This window comes from Elaeis guineensis, chromosome 2 (genome assembly GCF_000442705.2).
Source record: "Elaeis guineensis isolate ETL-2024a chromosome 2, EG11, whole genome shotgun sequence".
Taxonomy (NCBI): Eukaryota; Viridiplantae; Streptophyta; class Magnoliopsida; order Arecales; family Arecaceae; genus Elaeis; species Elaeis guineensis.
Genome location: NC_025994.2, coordinates 407,894 through 432,237, shown reverse-complemented (window position 1 = coordinate 432,237; position 24,344 = coordinate 407,894). Strand labels below are relative to the sequence as shown.

The 24,344-nt window shown below is 40.2% G+C and overlaps 1 protein-coding gene across 1 annotated transcript in view; it reads right to left on the bottom strand.

The window, feature by feature from the left end:
- Positions 1-24,344, bottom strand: part of LOC105034243 (putative DUF21 domain-containing protein At3g13070, chloroplastic) — a 54,588-nt gene that overhangs the window by 27,612 nt on the left and 2,632 nt on the right. Inside the window, exons 2-5 of the mRNA XM_073251411.1 lie at positions 8,545-8,642; positions 8,329-8,422; positions 662-744; positions 456-554 (exon numbers count right to left, since the gene is read on the bottom strand). Coding sequence (XP_073107512.1) covers positions 456-554; positions 662-744; positions 8,329-8,422; positions 8,545-8,642 — 374 coding nt within the window. The remainder of the gene's footprint in view (positions 1-455; positions 555-661; positions 745-8,328; positions 8,423-8,544; positions 8,643-24,344) is intronic.

The window sequence follows — 24,344 nt, the reverse complement described above, 5'->3', positions numbered from 1 at the left end:
AAACAGTCAGTTGCATTGGCAGTGTAATACAACATAAATGAAAAAGAAAAAGCATAGGCCACCTAAGCAGACAAGGTCTATATATGACCCAGCCAAAGCAGAAGATATGACAGTTATCATCAAAAAAAGCTACACAAACTATTTATCAATAAACTATAAGCCTGCACATACCATGCATGTGCTTTGATCAAATTGGTGGGCCATCCGTTAAAGTGGAAGATGGGACACTGGGATAGAATATGATGGGTTTTTGTTTTTTCTCATTCCTCTTTTTTTGCGCGATGAGACATCCAATTGTGCCCCAAAGACAAAAGACTTTGAGTCCAACACATGCTAGACTTCAGAGCTCTCCCATCATGATAGTAGTAGATGAACATATAACATGAAGAAGAAATTATATAACATAAGATTAAACAACTAAAACATGAACCTGGAGTTTTTAAAATACAACCCACCTTCTACCTTTCAGACCTAGCATCTTCAAAATTCCCATTGAGAGAAAAGTGACAATTCTTCCAACTGGATACAAGACCAAGGAAAGCCATGCAACCGGCCTGACCTAATTTCCCAAGTAATAGTTCCATCAACAACCTTATAGCAATATTTTATCAAAACTATGCAGATCTTATTTCATTTGCAAACCAATGGATTGTAATGTCACCTTACAACAAACCTAGCAACCTCTGTGGCGTTATGAACAGCCACACTTTTTGGAGTGATTTCTGTAAGTAGCAAAATAGCAACCTGAAATAATTTACACAACTAGTGAGATCAGTTTGCCATAGGTATTGGATGGTCCAATCATTGATATTGAACAATTAATTTTCCAAAGATGTAACATAAAGTGCATAGTCCATCATATTCATGCATGAATGCAAGTATATGCAGTGCAAGCATTATAAGGTTACAGCACAATTTTAAAAATCACATTAAAAAAGACATGCTGGGAACGTACATTAAGGAGAGATGCTAAGGCCTTCTTTAGGATTGCTGTTGGTAGAGCTTTTGTTGGTAGAATTTATGGAAGTAGGGCTTTTAACAAAAAGTTGTCAGCTGTTTGACAACTATATTTCTAAAGTGCCATGTAAGTATAACATCTGTTTGGTGAACAAACTGAGAAAGTACTTTTAGGATGAGAAAAATGACAATAAAGGAAATTGCAAAGTGCTTTCAATTTTTTAACTCTTTGTACTATTAAAACTATTATTTTAAGGCATTCTTAATTTAAAAATTATTTATTTTGAATAGTATAATATAAGAATAGCATAATTTTGTGATATATAGTATTATTTTATCAATGTTATACTATTAAAATATGATTATTATGATATAATAAATATAGTAACATAGTATCGTCATAATATTATATAATACAATATAATATAATATAACATATATAATATATTATATTATATCATAACATAGTATAGTATAATAAAATAATATAAAAACATAGTATAATATAATATTACATTATGATAATATGATAAATTATTATACGTTATGATAATATAATATACTATAATATAATGTAACAATATATTAAAACTATATAATAATTATTATATTATAATAATAGAATAGTAATAGAATAGGATAGAATAAAATGCAATGTGATGTATCTATTATTAGTTAATAATTATAACATAATATTTTGATATAAAGCATTACAATTATTATTATTACATATTAATATGTCATTACATATATAATATTATTATAATATACGAATGTGATATTATTATTTTAGTACAAAATTATAATAGTATTATATTATAATATTATTTTCATATTTATATAATATAGTGCAAAGTTCAGGGGTATTTTGGTCAAACAAACAACTTTCCAAAGGGCTTCAGAAAGCATTATTAGGGATGGAGAAGCTCTAAATTAGAGCTTTTGTCATTAGAGGTTTTTCAACTTCTAGGAGGATCAAAAAGCTGTTTTAGGTTTTTTACCCGCTCATATATCCCCAGAAGTGCTTTTTGGGCTCCAGAAAGCGCTTTTGGCCCCTCCAAAAGCAATCCCAAATGGTGCCAACATCATTAAAATGGATTTGTATGTCTTTCTTAGTTCATAGCTATCAAATATTGATCTAATAAGATATATCTAAATTTTGGGGTGTGTTTGGTTCGCGATCGGTATTAAAGTCAAAATCGGAATCGGAATGGATTGTAATGGAAATTGAAATGGCCATATCCCCCGATGTGTTTGGTTCGTGACTAGAATTGGAATCAAAAAGGAATTTAAATCCTAGGAGAGAATAAGGATTGGGTTTTGAGGGGCTAGGGCATTCTTATTCTCCCCTAGAATCAGAATGGAAATGTGACTTCCCCAATCAGACGGCTAGAATAGGAGTTACTCATTCCCATTCCATTCCCATTCCAAAATCCAACTCTCCCCCAACCAAATATGCCCTTGAAGTAATTATTTTTGCCCATCAACCATCGTTTGTAATATCACAAGTTGGCTAAACGATGCAATTCTAGCACAAAATATATATGTAGAATTCTTCATCTAGGGAATCTTTCACAGCATGCAATACAAAGATTTATATTCGGAATATATCTGTAGTTCACTTGGCAGAAGAATAATATGGAGAAAAGATAAAATCAATGAGGAAAGTTTCTAAAGATTGTGACAAACTAAAATTATTCTTAACCAAAAGTATTCACTCATTCTATTATTACAACCAACGCTAGGATGGACCTTAAGGTGCCGTTTGGTATATCACTAGTCATGTGATCACTAAGGTGATGTGATCACCGGAGTGATATGAGCATTCGGATGATGTGCAAATATTGGGGTGATATGTAATCACTATGTTTGGTATATCATCGAGAATAGAACTTCACTATGTTTGGTATATCACCAAGTAGTGATAGTGATAATATATAAAATACCATAAATAGCCTTACACATTGATACATAATAATTATTCTACAACTTAATTAAATATTCTTCATTCACAACTCCTCACAAAAAGATGTAGTAGTAGTAACAATAATATTTATTATTATTATTATAGGTGTCTATTTTGATTAGGCTATTAAAATGATATTATGATAATATTATATATAATCTTGGCTAGACTTAGCCAGTTTTGACCATCAATATCAAGGCTGCCCATTAAGAAAATTTAGCCGAATAAAATAAAATGAGAAAAAGAAAAGCACGAAGGATTTAGCATAACCATCCGTGCCAATTAACCATACTTGCCTATAAAAATAAAATAAACATCTAATAAATAAATAAAAGGCATCTATGCCATTTAACTAAACCTACCAATAAAAATAAAATAGGCATCTATAAAAAGAGACGAGAAGGATTTTTATTTTCTCCCCAATTTATTGATTAGGGACATTTTTGTCCCAAAATAATTTCAGCACATCACCAATATCCGATGATGTGCTATCACCTGCGGTATGTGTGGTGATAGCATCACTGCACAATACAATTATGCTATCACCGAATTTATTACTGGATTCTTCATCACTAGATAGGATTTTGCAACACCAAACAAGATAATCGCATCACTAGGGTGATGTGAAATATCATCCCCTACCAAACAGCACCTTAGGGTTCAAAAATTTTAACCAGCTAGATGATAATAGGCTCTACATACTTTCTTACCATGAGAAAATACATGCCATAAAAACCATGTTATAATTGTAACCATAACAATCAATCCTCATCTTAGTTCTTTGGGACCAGATTGCCCAAAAGTGTCACCATATAGAACCAAAATACATTCATGAGCATCTGTCTTCACTAACACATGAGGTTTTGGGATAAAATTCAAATTTAATCATGCACTCAACCTCACTAACAAGTATGACTACATATTCAAGCATGCTTCTCTAAGCATGTCGCAGTAATATTCTGACATGGAATTAATCCAAGCTAAGGTATCAATGGTTTGTTCATCTCATAATTCACACCAAACTTAAACTATCACATACTTTGCAATGCATACTACCACTCTCCGCTTTATGATAGATAAGGACTAAATCTTAGGGGATGGGGCTGTCCTGGTTTTCCAATTGAACAGGACGCTCTACTGTCCCAACACTTGGGACCGGGGACATCCAAAGATGTGCCAATCAGGACATGGGACAATGGCAAGATAGTCATGTCTTGACACTGGGATGTTATCATGCCCTAGTGTCCTGTGGGATGTTTTGTGGGGACTCAAGTCCTTGGATATTGATATGGTGTGAGGTCAAATTCTTCAAACTCCAACAAATGAAGTAGCATATAATTAGATAAATGTAATTCTTTAAATATGATGTCTATTTGTATCTTCAATTTTAGCATTTATTTTAATAATTGAAACCAAGGAATGCTAAATCCTGCCAAACAGGCCAATTCGAGGCATGCCGAATTGGACCGACCTTGATTACCGGCGCAGTCCAGCCCATCAGCTCATGATGTTGGGGTTATAATACGACAACATTCGTCTATCAAATCAAAGCCCTAATGTTTGATTCAAGCTCCCATACATCCCCTGCATCGCTTCCCCATGCCCCTTCCATCACTCGGTCCCTCCGTCGCTTGATCCCCTCATACACTCGATCCCCACTATCCCCATCAAGCAATGACCATACCCGTCATCCCCTCCGCCCGTACAAGTGAGTCTCTCTCTCCCTCTATCCCCCTCTCTCGATCCCCATTGCCGGACCAGAGAGTCAATGGCTCGAAACTCACTCCACTCTCTCCCCCTCACTCTCCCTCCCTTATTCCCTCTCCCCCTCTATTTACCTCCCTCCTCCCTCTCCCCCTCCCTCTACGGCTCTCCCTCTGTCAGTACATCCTAGAATGGCATGCTATGGATCCATAGTGTATCAAACCAGTCACCGACCAATACGCCCTCCGCTATAGGTTGGGCGAACCTTGGTTGACACCAAGGCCATACTGCCCTAAACTACCCAATTCAAGATGTACCGAATTGAACCAAGGCCTTTCTTTTGTTAGGCCTTTTCAGCGGACCCAAACAACGACTTCTATGAGGCGCAATGATAGAGGATCGTCTAATAAAAAATCTGGGTGCATTGCTATTAGACAAAAGTATAGAAATTAAAAATTATTTTATTTGAAAATTAGGAAATTTTATTTTTTATGTGGGCTTTGAAACTACAATTTTGTGAGGACTCCAGTATTTTATTTTTATATGAACTCTTATTTGGGTTTTGGATTGTCTAGATAAACCCATTAGAGTGTTAATTGAGAAAATAGTTTGCATTATTGAGATTTGAGGATACTGAATATTGAGTTGCCCTCTCCCTCTACCTTCTCCTCCTCCTTTTTCCTCTCTTCTCTTTCCTCTTCTTCTCTCCTTTTCCTCTGTCCTACATCAATTTGGTGTCAAAGCATCCTATTCTCCCTGCCACCCAAGTCAGTCTTGTGTCGGTTTGGTATCAAAGCTTGTTCTACCTTGTATCACTAGTACCTATGCTGATTGGGGACCAACATGCCATAATAGCAATACATATCGTACCATAATAATATACAATAGCATATTTAGGACCATCATAGCAAGGTTAACACCTACCATGTGTCAATACAATACAATATTAAGGGTTGTATGAAGAACCTCTTTCCAATACAATTCAGTAAGCATCATATGAACCGATACGAACCAGTTTTTTAAACTCTTATTTGAAGATTCCATAAGATATTGTAAAGATTGTGAAGATGGTACGCTATATCGATCAGTACTGATGTGCGAGGTTTTATATCTCGGCAAGACAGGGGCGTCCCGACCATCCCATCCCGTTCCTGTGAGAAAACAGGACCGGGATGGGGTCAGGACTCGAAAACCCATCCATGCGGGAAAAGAAAATGAAAGAGGAAAGAAAAAAAGGAAGATGAAAAAAGAGAAAAGTGAAAGAAAAGAAGAAGAAGAAGAAAAACAAAAGAAAGCATAAAAGGGGGAAGAAAAAGAAAGGAAGGAAAGAAGGAAGAAAAGAAAGAGAAAGAAGGAGCAAAAGAAAAAAAGAAAGGCAAGGAAGACAACAAAAAAGAAAAAGGAAAGTAGAAGAAAAAAAAGAAAACAAGGAAAAAATAAGAAAATAAGAAAAAAAAAGAAGGGAAAGAGATGGAGGATATCTATCGGGATGGCCATCGGAACAGAACAAGACAACAGGGTGTCCGTTCCATGGAGGTATCGGGACACCTCCATCCCACGGGATTTAAAACCTTACCGATGCATACTGACCTTATTGTAGCATATAAGTACTGAACCGATAGACAATATGGGAAGCATATCGAGTATTGGTACACCGAACCGACCCTCATATTAGACATCTCATATTAGGCATAGTGACACTATACCACTAAGGTATCGGTATGGCGAACCTTAATTAGATATTAGAGAATAATCTACAATAAAATGGGTTGACAATAAGAAGAAGTAGGATGAGACTCTTGAGGTTCAAAGATAGCTTGAATAAGAGCTAAATCCTTAAGGGACTGTCCTTTATTAGGATGGTAGGATGGGCAGTGACAGAGGTACTAGCTCTTGCAGGCAAAAAAAGCCTACAAACACTGAGATTGTGCCATCTAGCATTCTTTTAATCCTCCAATTAAAGCTGCCCTTACTAAATACTAATGGAGAGACATGGGTAGTTAGGCAACCAGCTAGGAGGAAAATCTAGCCCATAAATAGTTTCCAACAAACTTGGATTCCCATGAAGACTTCTTATCCAAGTAAAATTAAAAGAAATTAACAGTCATATACCTTCCTCTCTTCATTTTTTATCTAACACAAAAACTATATGAAAGAATATCCTTTATCATTTAAGATCTAATATATGATAAAATAAATCAAAATACCAGATTACCACTGGCTCATCCCAAGATTTTGACAATGAGACTCTTTTCAAATTTATCTAAAATGTAATGAAAATAATAATTATTATTGACTATTAATTCATAATGGATAACAACTAAAAAATATATATTTTCTGATGCTAAAATAACAAAATTTATTTAATATCCTTATGAATATTGTTAGTGCAAGACGGCGAGACGGACCTCCCGGGGGTATGACCTATACAAAAGTCCTGACCGGAGGTTGTTCCGGCGAGGACCCTCCGACGCTCAAGTTAGAACCATCGTTCAACAGAAAGAGGAGCGTGAGAGGCAAAATAATGGCTTACTTTTTTTGGGGTCCTCTTTGAGCCTCCTTTATAGACGGAGGGCTGGAGCTTCGGTTGGTAAGTTGGTTGGCACGATGCCGTGACTTGCGTGAGGTAGCGGGATTATCGCTCAATTTTCAGGATATGACAATTATGGTTGCCTTATTAGTTCCACGACAGTTGTCGCCCAGCAGACATTGAATTTTGAATTGAGTCGCCAACTGGGTGTCGTCAAGATGGAGATTGGTCGGCGATGACTAAGAGTCGATCGCCTTGTGTCGTCGTCGGATGAAGGAATCCAGAGCCGAGATATGTTCAGCAACGTAAAGTTGGTCGACCGGATGTGATCAACTGATGAGGAAATATCAGCGATCATGCACATGGGTTGCCGAGCGATAGCTGGTAGGCTTTCGTCTACTCAAGGCGCGGAGCGTTGACTGGCAGATGTTGAGAATTAGTCGGCAAAGGTTATAGTCGACCATGGGTCGGCAAAGGCTTCAAGAGGTAGGCTCACCGTGTTTGGATATCCTAGGCCTTGGGCTTTTTCATATCATCGGCCCATGCGGAATTTCCCCCAACAAATATAATTACAAATGATATAAAAATAAATTAAAATAATATTTTTAGCTCAACATTTGGTATCCATTATAATTATATGTATAAAAAAATAAACAATATTTTATTTCACTATCAGAAAATAAGTTACTACATCTACAGTGGCTCTAGAATTTTTTTTTTGTTGGTTATTGTCCATCATGGAAAGTAATAATTGTTTTTAGTTTCTCATTAATGTCCAAGACAGGCACATCCAGAACCTATAGAATGGAAGAAACAAGGCACATGTGGATGAAGCAACTCTATTGGACTTTTAACATATAGCAAAATATATATCATATGTCCATCAGATCTTGGCAGTCAGCTATGAAATAGATTCTCTCCACATCATCAACGCTTTCTATTCATAATTTGATAACTAAACCATTTATTTGCAAACAGTAAGCAGGTATGACAGTGTGCAGTGGCTCAAACATATTACTTCAATAAAAATGGCATGTTATCACTGAGAACTTTAAACACAGCCTAACGTAGAGAAGGAAACATGAAATCTCAAATAGATTAACAGTCAGAATCAAGCTACCATATAGACAGCTGAATCTAAAAGCTGATCTAAGAACAGTTTAGGACATACAGTCATAACTCCTGTCGCTGCACTAACACCAGCTTCACCAAAAATTGTTGTTGCTGCTTCTGTCACAAGTGCAGTTGCACCAATATTGACCACACTGAGTACACATAAGAGTAAGTGTAAAATAAGAGGGAATACTTGCTGAAGAAAATGATAAAAAGCAGACTGCTATAATAGACAGTAAAAATGCAAATAATAAAGCAATAAATAAAACAGTACGTTGTGCCAATAAGAATGGTGGTCAGGAAACGAGTAACATCACTGCAAAGCATTCTGAAGACACCACTCTCATGCTCTTTTTCAGCTAACTCACGAACCTGACAAAAAGAAGGCATATGAAGCTCAAAAGCCAATTTCACCATAGATATACAAAACTCAAGCAGAACTAGTAGTAAGAAATAAAAGCATACATCTAATATTATTAAACAATGTAGCCTCACTTCCTTCAACCCCATCTTTATCAGCTGTCTTCCAACAAATTTTCTAGAATTTGGCCAAATCAATTAAAAAAATTAATAAAGTACCACCATAAGCACATAAAAACAACTTGGGGAATGCAGTACCTAGTATTATTTACAAGTAGTTAACTGAGAAAAATCCTACCCAAGTGAATATACTAAGATCTATGTCTCAGATATAGAAAATGCACAGTACATGGCTGATATGCAGCATAAATGCCACATAGAAAATGACGGAGCAAATTCCAACATTCAGAAAATGTGCTCTTGTGCCAGTGTGCAGCTCTCATACAACCACTTAGTAAGTAACAAGATTTCTTTGGGTATGAACATGCATATGGCCATCTAAATCAAGATTTCACATCATCATAAATAATTCCATCTAAATCAAGAATCCAAATCATGATAATAATCTTTAAAATCACACAAGAATAACGTACTCTCATTTATCCAACTCAAACTGCTTGTTGAATCATGAAGTGTCCTTTTATGACCATTGGATGCAATGTAGGAAGCATCTGAAAACCAGGCATTTTGTTTTTAAGCAATATGGATGGTGTAGGTAACAATAAACAGCATGCATTTGCAAATTGGACCATAGTTTGCTGTATCGGTGCATACAGCCTCATACCGAGCATATAGTACTGTACAGGTACCAAACCAAGACTTAGTACAAGGGGCATACCAAGTCTCGATACGCTGACCATACCAGGTACACTGATACTATACCAATAAGGTACCAATATAGGTAAGATACCAAGATGAGATGATAAACCTTGCTTTGAACCATAATCTCAACCATGGTTTGCTATATCCATGGGTATTGCCTCCTACCAAGCATACCATACATACCAATATCGAACAAAGACTCTATACGGAGGGCATAACAAATTTCGGTTATGCCAAACCAACCCCTATACCAAGCATACAAAGTTACAAACACTGTACCAGTGTGGTACTGCTACATGGTCCAGAATCAAGATGACAAACCTTGATCTCAACACTAATCATGCATTGAAGACCATGAATGGGTTCTTCTATTCCTAACACTTAATTTGTTGATGTTGGCATTAGGAGTTCTATTAGTAGTCATAATCACCTTAGTATTTTTAAGAGAACAATATTAGTATTTCATAACAATGTTCTTATACAGAGATGTCCTAGTAATGTCTTGAAACTGACCCTTTTCAAAATTACATAGTAGAAATTGAAGCAACTAGACCACTCCTTTCGCAGGTCAAAGCAAGAATCATATATGTCGCCATTACCAAAAATATTTTTAAATGTACCTGTTAGGAGTAATTTGGAAGGACCAGTGATGTATGGAGACTTAAGCCCATTATGACCCATCAAGTCTATATCGGCATCCCTCGGCGGCCTAATTGTTGTGGTTGGCCCGACTCATAGTCGGGCTAGTGTCTGTTCCGACCCTTGGTCGAGGATCAGCTGGTCGACCTCCAAACATATTCAATCCTTATTTGGCTGGCATAATGGGACAACCTCTGGTCAACGTAACAACTGCAGATCGGTTAAACTTCCGGATCAATCCGTCTAATCGAGCCTTGGTTGGACAGCTATCAGTCTCAATTCCTAGTGGCGTGCCACACTCTCTGATCTTTCTTTGGAAGCAGATCGATCAGACTCAGATATAAAAGGCAGACACTAACTAGCCACATCTGTCATTCCTATCTGGGCGTAACCGCTTGATTCAGGGAATCTCGCTAGTATAACCACCTAATTCGAAGAATCGCGATAAAATAATTGCGCCAAATTCGGTCGGCCAGTCTTCCAAAAACAGTTACACAGCCATCTTCTCTATAAATATCCAAACCCCGAGGATCCAAATAAGTAATTCATTTTCATTAAGCTCAAAACTCTGCTTCTCTGTTTGCGCATTCTGACTTGAGCATCGGAGGGTCCTCACCGAAGCATCATCCTCCGACTCGAGTTTTTTTGCAGGTTGTTCCAGCACTGCGTTCCTTTATCTTCCGACGTCAACCAAAACCAGCCGCAACAGATAGAGGAAGGGCCGAATCTCTGGTCCTATAAAAGAAGCAGACAAATCAAAAACTCCCAATGATGGCTCCACGCAGAACATCCTCTCGGCGAACCAACACCTCCACTTTCCAGCGATGCAGAATGAAATAAATCATTCTGCCCCTACACCTCCGGCGGTGAAAGTTCCCGCACTGGCACAGCAGCCCACAGCAGTGACTGTGGAGCAGTTCAACCTGTTTTTTCAGTAGGTGCAGCAACTCACGGCTGTCGTTCAGGCAGCGATTCAACCTCCCAGCACCTCAGCCGGCGACTCAAACCCAAATCCCTCTAGCCTAGCGAATGGCGGCGGATAAACCCGAGAACCAAGAGACAGCGGTCTTCGAGTTCTCCATCCGGCATGATTCAAACCCCGACCGGCAATCACCTCCGCACTCTGAAGCGCATACCAACTTAGATGTGGAAGTCGAACGAAGACTTCGAGAAATGGATCGGAAGATCAGCAGATCTGCAACAACCCGTCAGCATCATCCAATAGGTTCGATTCTAACCGCCTTTTGTGGCAAGCATTCTCAAGAGCCTATCCCACCAAACTTCAAGGTTCCTCAGCTGGAGAGCTACGATGGACCACAAACCCCGCCGATCATATCAACTACTTCCGAGCAGTTACACTTCTTTAGGATGCTTCTGACGCTATCCTGTGCTAGGCCTTTCCCTCCACTTTGAAGGGGGTAGCCCGACATTGGTATTTCAATCTAAAGTTGGCCTCTATTCACTCTTTCCGACAGCTGAACCAGGCCTTTGCTGCTCATTTCATTACCAACCGGTGGCAACAGAAGCATTCGGACTACCTCCAGACCATCAAGCAAAAAGAGGGCGAGTCCATTCAATCCTAGTAGCTCGTTTCAACAAAGCTATGTTGGAAGTCCGTAACCTAGATCACTCGATCGCAATGTCCGTCCTGAAGAGGGGATTATTGATAGGCGACTTCAAAAAATCGCTGTTGAAGACTTTTTTCTGAGATTTCTCGAAAATGTTAGCTCGGACAGAGAAATATGTCCGATTGAAAGATTCTTTGACGGAGGAAACTATTCGAGCAACTCCAGCTGTAGGGAATCAAGAGCAGAACGGGCTCGCTCGCCCAAGCAGAATAGTGAAAATCACCACCACTCAAGGTCCCCAATGAGGAGAAGGAATGTTTCGCCTAGGAGGAATCATTCACCTCCGAGGCGATTTGGTGATCTCACTCTGTTGAACACTTCTAGGAGAGAGATCTTGATGGAAGTACGAGCCGAGCTGCCTCCACCTCCAAAGATGCGAACAAACCTAGGGCGCCGCAATCTGGACAAGTATTGCCTCTATCATCGTGACCACGATCATGATACTGAGGATTATTACCAGCTCAAGGAGAAAATTGAGCATTTGATCCAAGAGGGGAGACTGGATCGGTTCATCCGACGACAAGATCCTCTGCGCCGATATCCTCCAAGGACTGGACAGCAGCAACAGAGACGCCCTGCACTTCAGCAACGATAGCACCAGCCTCCTCAGCTTCAACCTCAACCGGCTCCAGCACAACCACAGGCTGAGGGGCAGGCGATAGTAGAAGATCGACCTCTGCGAGGTGAAATTAACACGATAACTAGGGGGTCATCTGGATCAGTGGAGCCACATGCAGCAAAGAAGCCTCGGCTCGAGGAACCAATAGTCTTCAATGAACAAGATGTTGAAGGTGTACAAATTCCGCACAATGATGCGGTAGTTATTACTGCTAATATCGCTGACTACAATGTGCACCGTGTTTTTATTGATAATGGAAGCTCAATCGATATTTTGTACTTTGCTGCCTTCATTGCAATGGGATTTGTTCTAAAACAGCTAAGTAAATTCAGTACTCCTGTCCAAGGTTTCTCCGGAAGTTCGGAAATTCCGAAGGAAACTATAAGACTGCCTCTTACGGTAGGAACCAAGCCCAGACAAGTGACCATCCATGTTGATTTTCTTGTGCTTAACCTACCGTCAACCTACAATGTAATTCTTGGCCGACCAAGTCTAGAGGCGCTGAAGGTAGTAGTGTCAAGCTACCATTTAATGATGAAGTTTCCGACGGAGGTGGGAGTGGGACAAGTCTAAGGCAATCAAACCATGGGCTCGACAGTGCTTTGCTGCTAAGCTACAGGTGGAGGAACAGCCGGCGGCATCCCAACCTGAACTCCCAATAGGTTTGGACGCCTGTGATGATCTGGCTGAGGAGCATGCTCAGCCGTCCAAGGATCTAGTGGAGATCCCTCTGAGGAAAAAAATCTCCATCAAACTGTAAAAATCGGATCATCCATAGATCAAGTAACCAAAGCTCGGCTAACTGTTCTTTTGCGGAAAAATGCGGACCTGTTCGCTTGGGTAGCGGCAGATATGCCTGGCATAGACCCGAGGGTGATGCTTGGAGGTGGATCCAACTTTCCGTCTTATAAAGCAGAAGAAGAGAAGGTTTGCCCCAGAGCGCCAAAAAGCAATTGCTGAGGAAGCAGACAAGCTTGTCAAGGCTGGTTTCATCCAAAAAGCAATTTACCCAGACTGGCTCGCCAACGTGGTGCTGGTCAAAAAGGCGAACGAAAAATGGCGCATGTGTATCGACTTCACTGATCTGAACAAAACCTACCCCAAAAACAGTTATCCTCTTCATTGAATAAATCAATTGGTGGATGCCACTTCTGGGCACGAGCTCCTCACCTTCATGGATGCCTTCTCCGATTATAACCAAATCCGGATGGCACCTGAGGATGAAGAGAAAACGACCTTTATTACTGACTCTGGGCTCTACTGTTATAGGGTGATGCCCTTTGAGCCAAAGAATGCAGGGGCAACATACCAGCGACTGGTGAATAAAATATTCAAAGATCAAATCGGTTGCAGCATGGAGATCTATGTGAATGATATGTTGGTAGAAAGCCAAGCAACCCAGGATCACATAGCCGACCTCCCAGAAACCTTCAGCACCTTGCACCGAATCCAGATGCGATTGAATCCCACGAAATGTGCTTTCGAAGTTAGCTCCGAAAAATTCCTCAGATTTATGGTCTTCCGACGAGGACTTGAAGCGAATCCAGAGAAGATAAAGGCAATTCTGGAGATGTCCCCACCAAAAAATGTAAAGAAAATCCAACGCCTCATCGGAAGGATCGCTTCACTCAATCATTTCGTCTCTAGATCGGCTGAGAAATGTCTATCTTTTTTTTAAACTCTCAAGCAGCCAAAGGACTTCCAATGGACGATTAAGTGTCAGAAAGCATTTGAGGAATTGAAACAATACCTCAGCTCAACACCCTTGCTTACAAAGCCCCAACTAGAAGAAGAATTGCTACTTTATCTTGTTGTATCTCCAACAGCAATTAGTTCGATTCTTATCTGGAAAGAAGGACGAATTTAAAAATCGGTATATTACTCAAGTAAAGTCCTTCAGGATGCAGAAACCAGATATACAAAGTTGGAGAAGTTAATATTTGCTCTAGTCATCACGGCAAAGAAGCTCCGACCCTATTTTCAAGCTCATACCATAGTATTGCTTACAGATCAACTAGTCAAGGCAGTCCTCCGCCATCCGAATACGTCGGGATGGATTGCAAAATGGGCCTTGCAGCTCTCTGAGTTCAACATTAAGTTCCGTCCAAGACCTTCAATTAAAGCTCAGGTCTTGACAGACTTCGTCCTTGAGTGCACTATCCCTAACGAAGAGAGATCAGAGGCTGCGAAAGATAGCTCGGTGGCGCTAGAGGAACAAATAAATATGGACCCTGATCCTGAGGACCAGTGGATTCTTCATATGGATGGGTCTTCCAATTCATTGGGATCAGGAGCTGGGATCATTTTAATTGGACCGGAGGGTGATGTGGCGGAGTATGCTCTGCGGTTTGAATTTTCAACCACCAACAATGAGGCAGAGTATGAGGCTTTGATTGCTGGCCTCAGACTTGCAAAGGATGTGAAAGACAAACACTTGAAAGTCTTCAGGGATTCTCAACTGGTGACAGGACAAGTCAAGGATGAATATGAAGCTTGAAAGGAAAACATGAAGAGGTACCTCGAAAAGGTGAAAAAACTGACCATGTCTTTTTTAAGCTTTAATATCCAACAGGTACCTTAAATGCAAAATACACGGATGGATGTGTTCTCAAAGTTAGCAGCCTCCATGCCGCTTGAGTTCCAAAGAGGCACTTACATCGAGATATTGGGAACCTCAAGCTTGGAGGAACCTCATGCCATCCAGCAAATTGATGAACCCTGTTAGATCAACCCTTTATTAAAGTATCTCAAATCAGATGAATTGCCATCAGACAGTCGGGAAGCTCGAAAAATTTACAATCAGACTGCTCGCTATGTGCTTCATGATAACAAGTTGTACAAGCAGTCCTCTCTTCCACTTCTGAGGTGTCTGTGACCGTCCAATGCAGACTATGCACTAAGGACGTCCACGAGGAAATATGTAGAAATCATTTGGATGTGAAAACTCTTTCTTACAAAATCCTTCGGTAAGGCTATTATTGGCCTTCAATGCAGAAAGACGCCTCAAATTTTGTTAAAAGGTGTGATCGCTATCAAAAAAATTTCTAATGTTCAACATCAACCAACACTACCCCTTGCTCCCATCGCTGCTCCATGGCCTTTTGCTCAATGGAGAATGGATATTTTGGATCCATTTCCTCAAGCCTCAGATCAGCATAAATTCCTCCTGATGGCCATTAATTACTTCATGAAGTGGGTGGAGGCGGAGCCTCTAACCCATATTACAAAAGCTAAGGTTAAAGATTTCATCTGAAAATCTATCATTTGCCGCTACGGTCTGCCAAGGGTGCTAATAACTGACAATGGCAGACAATTCAATGGCTCCCGACTTCGGAAGTTCTGTGAAGACCTTGGGATTGAACAACGCTTCACCTCAATTGGATACCCACAGGCCAGTGGAAAAGCTGAGGTGACGAACAAGAACTCTTACAAGGCCTGAGGGCTAGACTCAATCGGACTGGAGGGTCCTAGGCGAACGAATTATATCATGTGCTGTGGGCATATCGAATGACTCAGAGAATTCTGACCGGTGAAACTCCATTTAACCTTGCATTCAGAACCGAAGCCATTATACCAGTTGAGATCGAACTTCCTTCTCTCAGGGTCGAGGAGTACAATGAGGACATCAACTCGGAATGATTGCAAACCAATCTTGACCTGATTGAAGAGAGTAAAGAACGAGCTACCGTGAGAATGGCTTCCTACTGACAAAGGGTAGCCAGCTACTACAATTCTCGAGTCAAGTCTAAGAAATTCCGAATTGGTGATTTGGTGCTGCGGTGCACTGAAGTCTCACAACCTATTGAGCAGGGGAAGCTATCGCCCAACTGGGAAGATCCTTACCAAGTAGATGAAGCGGTATGCCCTGGGACTTATAAACTAAAGCAGCTTGAAGGAACTCCACTCCGAAGATCGTGGAACTCAGTTAATCTCCGCATGTATTACCAGTGATATTGTAATTTTGCTGAAGTATATGCACGAATGAACGCTTCAATTTGCCTACATCGGTACTTCCATATTTGAACTCGGCCTCTGATCGACTTTGAGATATTTAAACTCGACCTCTGATCGATATTGAGATATTTAAACTCGACCTCTGATCAGCTTTGAGATATTTAAACTCGACCTCTGATCGGCTTTAAGATATTTGAACTTGACCTCTGATCGGCCTTGAGATATTTAAACTCGGCCTTTGATCGGCTTTGAGATATTTGAACTCGGCCTTTGATCGACCTTGAGATACTAAAAACTTTTGATCGGCTTATATTTAAACTTAGTTCTATGGCAATCATATGAAATCAGCATGATTCGAAAAATAGCAACATAAAAAAATAAAAATATGAATGCGCGATTGAAAAAAAATTACTGCTTCATTCCGACAAAGAATGTTTACAAGAATCCAGTCAGCTCTTTGTTTGACATTAAAAAAAAAAAGAAACAGAGAATTGACTGTGGATGGTGGGGCATCATTAGCTGGTTGTGTACTTCATCAATCTTAGAAAGTATCCCACCATTAAGATCTTCAACGCGTCGCACTCTGCGGAGAATTACGAATTCGAGAAATACGTAAGTATTCCCTCGCTTCTCCTTTAGCTGCATTAAAGCGTCGTCCATATCCATGTCGGGATTGGGAAGCTCAGACAGATCGAGTTCTGGATATAAAACTCGAACTGCATTCCGACAAAAGCTGTAACCAGAATGACGTCTGCCAGTAAAGGCGTATGGATCATCAATCGAGAACTATCTATTAGCTGTTCATTAGGTCGGGAAGAAACAGCTCTTTCTCCTTCCACCGGAGATCGACCTATTGGTTCCTGCTCTTTCGATCGAGATCTGTAGCCATGGGTAACCGAAAGAGACTCTCCTGGGCTGACGATGGCGATTGGAGTAGTCACTTGGATACCTTGTTGTTGTACGTTCTTGGGAGAGACGACTATCTTTTTACTATCCAACGCCTTTTGCAACTTTAAAATTTCTTCTCTGGCGTTGCAGAGTTCATCCTGAATTTGTAATGTACGCTTAGACCTCGCCCATCCAAACTCCCTGCACTTAATCAAGGACTCTAAGGCACGAATTTCTCCATGAGCAGAGTCAAGCTGACGACGATATACAGTCAGTTTCGTCGCCACATCCCAAGTTTTCTTCCATGCTGCGTCGAATATCCTCTGTATCTCTTGAGTTAATTGTGCCTTCTCGGCACTATAAGTTACAACTCACCGAACTTCTTGTTGGAGTCTGCTGGCTTCTTTCTCGGCCTCACCAAGTTTTTTTTGAACCTTTTGCAGTCTCTTTCTCCGATTGGCAGCCTTTCTCTCAAAAAATTTAAGTTTCTTCTCCAAGCTCTCAATGTGAGTTTTAATCTTGATTGCCATCACTGGAGGAAGAGAAGTGGCCGGTAAAGGAGCAACAACTGCCGAGCCGACGTTACAAACGTTACCACCAACTATGCAAACAATTGAAAGCGGTAAATTCAAAAAGCTCATAATTTCATTTCATTAAATGAAATTTCCTTACAGAGATGGACAAAAAAACAAACTAAGAAAAAAGAAGAGGCAAAAAGTACAAGTATTTAATCCCCAACCTTCTCTTGGAGAGTCGTGTCTGAAGGAGGTTCCGAGGGACCTATGTCAGCAGTTGAAAAGGAGGGTGGCTCGGCAACATTCTCCTTCTCAGGGAACTCGAAGGCAACACAAATTCCCTCGCCATCTTCTTCTTCATCTTCATAGTCTAAGAAGGCGAGATCAAGCTCCGGATGCTCTTCCTCTATCAGCTTCCGGCAATCAGCCCAGCCTTCTTTGTGGGTCTGATGAAAATCTTCTCACTGAAGGTCACGTGGCTGTTGCAGTATTCTTCAGACGCTCTAAATATTTCAACCGCTCGAGCCATCTCCTCAGCAAAGGCAGGTGATGCCTTGAATTCCTCAACGGAGGAGCGCCTGGCATCTTGAATGCATTCCTCAGTTCTTCTTTTCTCCTCTTTCTTCCTTTTCAGGGCAAGGGCAAGGGCAAGATCGGACTTCACATGCCCGAAGGCCCCCTGGAGATGCTTGGCCTCAGCCTCCAATTCCTTAGCTTTCGTCCAAGCTACCTGGGCGTCCATCTCAGCTTTCTTCTCGGCCTCTTACACTTGAGCCTCCCTGGCCGAGCGGTCCGATAGATTGACAAGAATATTGAGCAACTGCGTTTCAAATCGACCAAGTCAGAAGGAGCATAATGATTAAAAAGAAGAAAGGGGTAACAGAATAAATGCCATACATAATGGCCAATGATCAAGGACAACTTCCTCTGATCGAAAATGCTCATCTTGTCCATTTGCTCCAGCTTCGCCGGAATGACGGAGTTTTCAATAGTTTCCCGAACCACTTTCCAGTCTTGGAAAAATAAGCCCTCTGAAACGTCGTCAGGAAGGGCCTCATCATTATCGGCCTTGTTAGAAGACCCGTCTTGAGCAAAAGTCTTGGAACACCGAGGTCGCTCGACGATCTCTTCTCGAGAGTCGGCGGTCAAGGTCGGAGTAGGTGCAGGTGTTGCCAAATCTATTCCGACCTCGAAAAAAAGTGCTTGATCGACGGACACAAGCTCTTGGCTGAGCTCGACAGACTTCAATTTTTTCCTTCTCTCAATCTCGGTAGCCCGTGTCTTCCTCTTTTGTGGAAGAGAGGCCTTCAATTTCACAATATCTTTCGTCGAGGGTTCCATCTCTACAATTGTTCAACAAACGTCAGGTTAGAAAGTTGTATATATGTATATAAAAGAAAAAGAGAGAAAGCATAAGCGACCCCACTCACTCCTAGATTCGCTAGAAGAAAGCCCCACTGAGAAGAGGGATTCATCAGATAAAAGCTCATCCAGATGAGAAGCATTATGATCCAAAAGATCACTAAGTCATCTCTTTTTCTCAGCACTCAACTCTGTGGGCTTCAAGGATGAGGCTTCGATCTGACCCCAGTTCAGAATCCCCCAATCTTCTATCGAAGCACAAGAAACAAAAAAGAAATGGCTCTTCCAGCCATAAATAGACGAGAGAGCATCAGAGACTAGGAGAGTGGCACCCCTCTGGTAGGAAACATATAGCCAATCAGCGTATGGGTGTTTCTTTAATGTGAAGAAAGCTAAAAAGAGAGAAATCGAAGGTCGGACTCCTGTTCGAAAGCAGAGGACAAGAAACCCTATGATATACCGAAAGAAATTCAAAGACACAGAAAGCAATCCCATAGAACCTAAAAAGCTCGAAAATAAAGGGAAAGATGGAAAACCTAAGACCTGCTTTTCCTCGTACATCGCTAATCGGCCTAGAGGCGGATTGTGGACTCGAGCACTGGAATCAGAAAGTTTAAGGTGGAACCCATCCGGAATGGAGTATTGAGCTCGGAGCAACTCTAGGTCACTCAAAGTCAACTCGGATTGAATCTCTCCGGGTCCGACCTGAGGATTGATTTTGGACCTAGGATTTTTTTGATCCTTCGTTTTCTTTCGCATGGGACTCACTCACAGAATTTTCGGAACCCACCATGGAAGCAGAAATCTAGAGGAAAAATGAAAGGAAATACCAAGAAGAAAGTAAGAGGGACTAACCTTCAAGTAAAAAATCGAAAGGAGGCAACTATCTTCCGAAAGCTCTTCACACAGTGAAGAAAGAAGGAAATCTGTCTGTGGAAACTTAGGAGCAAGAAAAATGACGGAAGAGAAAGATTTCACAGGCAAAACAAAATAAGAGATAAAACAGAAGAAGCCATCCCTTTAAGTAGAAGGACGTATGTCTCTTGAAGGACGTCAAGTCAATACCAATTCGTAAAATGAGCCACGCGTCAAGCCTTCATTAGCTCAACAACTGGCTTACGGTCTCCACATTTAATGCATCCCAGCAGAAAAGAGTGGCATCTAAAGTGGCGTCCGTGCAGATTTCGAAAATTTCATCATTAGTTCGACCATTTTTTCGCCTAAAAAATCGCACACAGACGTGTAGTTTAAAAATACTTTTCACATCCTCGGCCATTCAGAATGCTAGAATAAATACTTCCATAGCCCAATTAGAGCTCAAACTAGGGAGTAGGGGGTATCTGTTAGGAGTAATTTGGAATTCGCCAGTGATGTATGGAGACTTAAGCCCATTATGACCCATCAAGTCCATATCGGCATCTCTCAGGCAGCCTAATTGTTGTGGTCGGCCCGACTCATAGTCGGACCGAATGTCTGTTCCGACCCTTGGTCGAAGGATCAGCTGGTCGACCTCCAGACACATCCGATCCTTATTTGGCTAGTATAATGGACAACCTCTGGTTAGCATAACAACTGCAGGTTGGTTAGACTTCCGGATCAACCCGTCTAATCGAGCCTTGGTTGGAAAGCTATCAGTCCCAATTCCTAATTAGCACGTCACACTCTCTGATCTTTCTTTGAAAGCAAATCGACCAGATTCAGGTATAAAAGGCAGGCACTAACTGGCCACATCTGTCATTCCTATCTGGGTGTAACCGCCTGATTCAGAGAATCTCGCCAGTATAACTGCCTGATTCAGAGAATCGCGATAAAATAATTGCACCAGATTCTTTCGGCCAGTCTTCCAAAAATGGTTACACAGTCATCTTCTCGATAAATACCCAAATCTCGAGGATCCAGATAAGTCATCCATTTTCATTAAGCTCAAAACTCTGCTTCTCTGTTTGTGCAATCTAACTTGAGCGTCAGAGAATCCTCGCCGGAGCACCATCCTCCGATCCGGACTTTTTTGCAGATTGTTCCAATGCTGCGTTCCTTTATCTTCCGACGTCAACTAGAAACCAGCCGCAACAATACCCATTCATATTTGAGTGTTATGCACATGGTACATGGGTATAAGCAATATTGATGGTGTAGATAACATTCAACAGCATGCATTTGCAAACTAGATTTCATCCTATGCACTTTGGACCATAGTTTGCTGTATTGACGCATATTGTCTCATGCCGGGCATATAGCACTGTACAGGTACCAAACTAAAACTCGGTACAAAGGGCATACCAAGTCTCGATACACCACACCAACCCCATACCGGGCAACTGGTGTTATACCAACAAGGTACTGATACAGGATCCAACACCAAGATGATAAACCTTGCTTTGAACTATAATCTCAACCATGGTTCACTGCATCGATGTATGTTACCTCGTACCAAGCACACCATATATACCAATATTGAACCAAGACTCTATACGAAGAGAGTAACAAACTTCGATACACCAAACCAACCACTATATCGAGCATACCAATATTTTACCAGTATGGTACTGGTACATGATTCGATATTGAGATACTAAACCTTGATCTCAACACTAATCATGCATTGAAGACCATGAATGGGTTCTTTTATTCCTAACACTTCAATGTGAAGAGGTTGGCATTAGGAGTTCTATAAGAAGTCATAATCACCCTTAGTATTTTTAAGAGAACAATAAGAGTATTTCATAACAATGTTCTTATATAAAGATGTCCTAGAAATGTCTTGAAACAGACCCTTTTCAAAATTACATGGTAGAAATAGAAGCAACTAGACTGCTCCTTTAGTAGGTCAAAGCAAGAAACCTATATGTTGCCATTACCAAAATAATTTTTAAATGCATCCATTCATATTTGGGAGTGTTATGCATATATTACATGGGCAAGGTCATACAACACACCTTTAGGATGGTGCATAGAGAATTTTGTGCTAAAGGGGTTATTGGTCATTTATTGTTGTTACATGAATGTGTATAAAATGCATACACACAAATCACATGGATATTTTAACATGTGTTTGCATATATACATGTCCATGTACATGCAATAAAACCATATATATACATATATTCATATCTGTATACATAATATGGTTTTAAAAGCCATATAATGGGGCCATCCCAATTTTTCCATAGAAGAAAATGCCCCATGTACCACCACACAAGATGGTGGATGTCCCATCTCGGCCCATTTCCCGACTCATACTCTCCCAACAATCGACACAATGGATGCCCTGCAATTCCACCGATATTTAATACCTTGAAAATATATGTCTGTACATAAACCATGGCATCAATGTAGTTAAAGGCTTGGTTTTTACAACATAGACCATTTCATGATTCTTCGAGCCCTATCAAACTACTAAAAGCATCAAAGGATATTATTAGTCTCTAAAGTTATTTAACAAGCCAAATTGATCTATATGGAGACTATATTAATTTGGTATTACTTGGGGACTCAGTCACCAGTTCACTTGATCCTTAAGTTACAGTACATTAGTGTTTTAGTCTAAGTTACTTGGCCATCAAATCAGTCAAGTTATTTGGCCATCAAGTTTATTTGACTCATCAATTACTTGGTCCCCAAGAAACTCTTTAAAAAGAAAAAATGGTTTACTTGGTCCTTAATTTATCGTACATATACATGTGTATAGTCTGGAATAATTTAAATGATGGTCGAGTCATGGATTGTACTTGAGCTTGTTATTGAGAAAGTGGTTTCTTTGGTCAGCTTTCATCTTATCCCTCTATCTCACATTCGTTCTATTCCCCCTCCCTCTCTAGTGCCTTTTTAATCCCTCCCTCTCTTTCTTTGATCTCCCTCACTCTTTACACCCATCTACATTATAGCAAACCATCCCCTAAGTGTTCTTGCATCAACTTAGTGCTAAAGGAAAACATCCTAGGCTATTGTTTGCTCTCTTCCCTTCCCTTCATTCTTTCCCTTCATTCTTTTCTTTCCACCATGGTAACCAATGCCTTGAGCTTCATTCAAGGTTTGATGCTCCCGCTCAAGGATGCCAATGCACCAAGCCATATGTCTAAAAGGATCTAAAATATATCAAATTTCTATAGCATCTCTAGAGTAAACTATGCCCAACTTGGTGTCATCAATGGCTATTATGCATGCCAAATCTGATGCCTTAGTTCTTAGAACCCAGGTACCTGGAGCTCGGTTGATAAATAAAACTGGGATCTCCCCCTTTAACCTTGAATGTTTCAATACATAATCAAACCCCTCCACTTCACATTCACATATCCCCTCCAACAATTTAAGCTTCAGTGTCAAATAACTACTGAATTACATTTATAGATCTGCCTTATAAGGATCTTATTTTGATGGTCTATCAATTAAATACCCTGGAAAGACCTATCCCTCACATCAAAGCTTGCTGATGATGCACTGCATCTAGAGTACCAAATTGAGAAGACTGAGAGCTCTGAAGATCCTATATCATCACGATTTACTCAGTCAACATGTTAGTCCCTAAGTTATTTTTTAAAAAAATATTTGGTTGCTTGGTCCTTAAGTTTTGGAAGACTATATACAATGTATGGAATAGTTAAAATAATGGGTTCAAGTCTTGTATTATATGTGTGTTTATTGTAGATAAAGGTTTTTTTTTCTTTGGCCAGCTTTGGCTCCTTATCCTCTCTACTCTATCTTGCACTCTCTATGCCCCTTCCCTATTTAATGCCTTCTTCGTTATTCTCTCTCCCTCTCTCTGATATCCCTACCTATTTGGGCCATCCTAAACTATAGCAGGCCATCTACGTCTTAGACCAACATCACAAGCATACGCATAGATAAATAAGAAATCTAAATGCGCAATATACATGCATTGGTGTGTATACATAAATAATGAAGATCGTATAACTTCGCACATAGTTTTTATGTACTAGTACTATCAAAATATGGACATCAAAACAGGACACTACTTGGAGAATGAAACAATCACAAATCCTCCAAGGCCAATATGTCACTCAGAAACACAATGTGACAATATGCTATGGGATAAAAAGAATGAAGAGGTATGGACATGAATCTTGGAATATTGATGAATAAAATGACCTATTTAGGAATGAGAATATGCCTCTTAAGGGCAATCTGGGAACAACTGAGGTATAAACAAATGTCCATCCAACGAATGACTACAATCAATAGACACATCCAAGGAATTTAACTTTTCTCCAGAAGTGTAATTAGACCTCCTGTAAAGAAGAAGACATACCTATAACTAAATATAATTTTC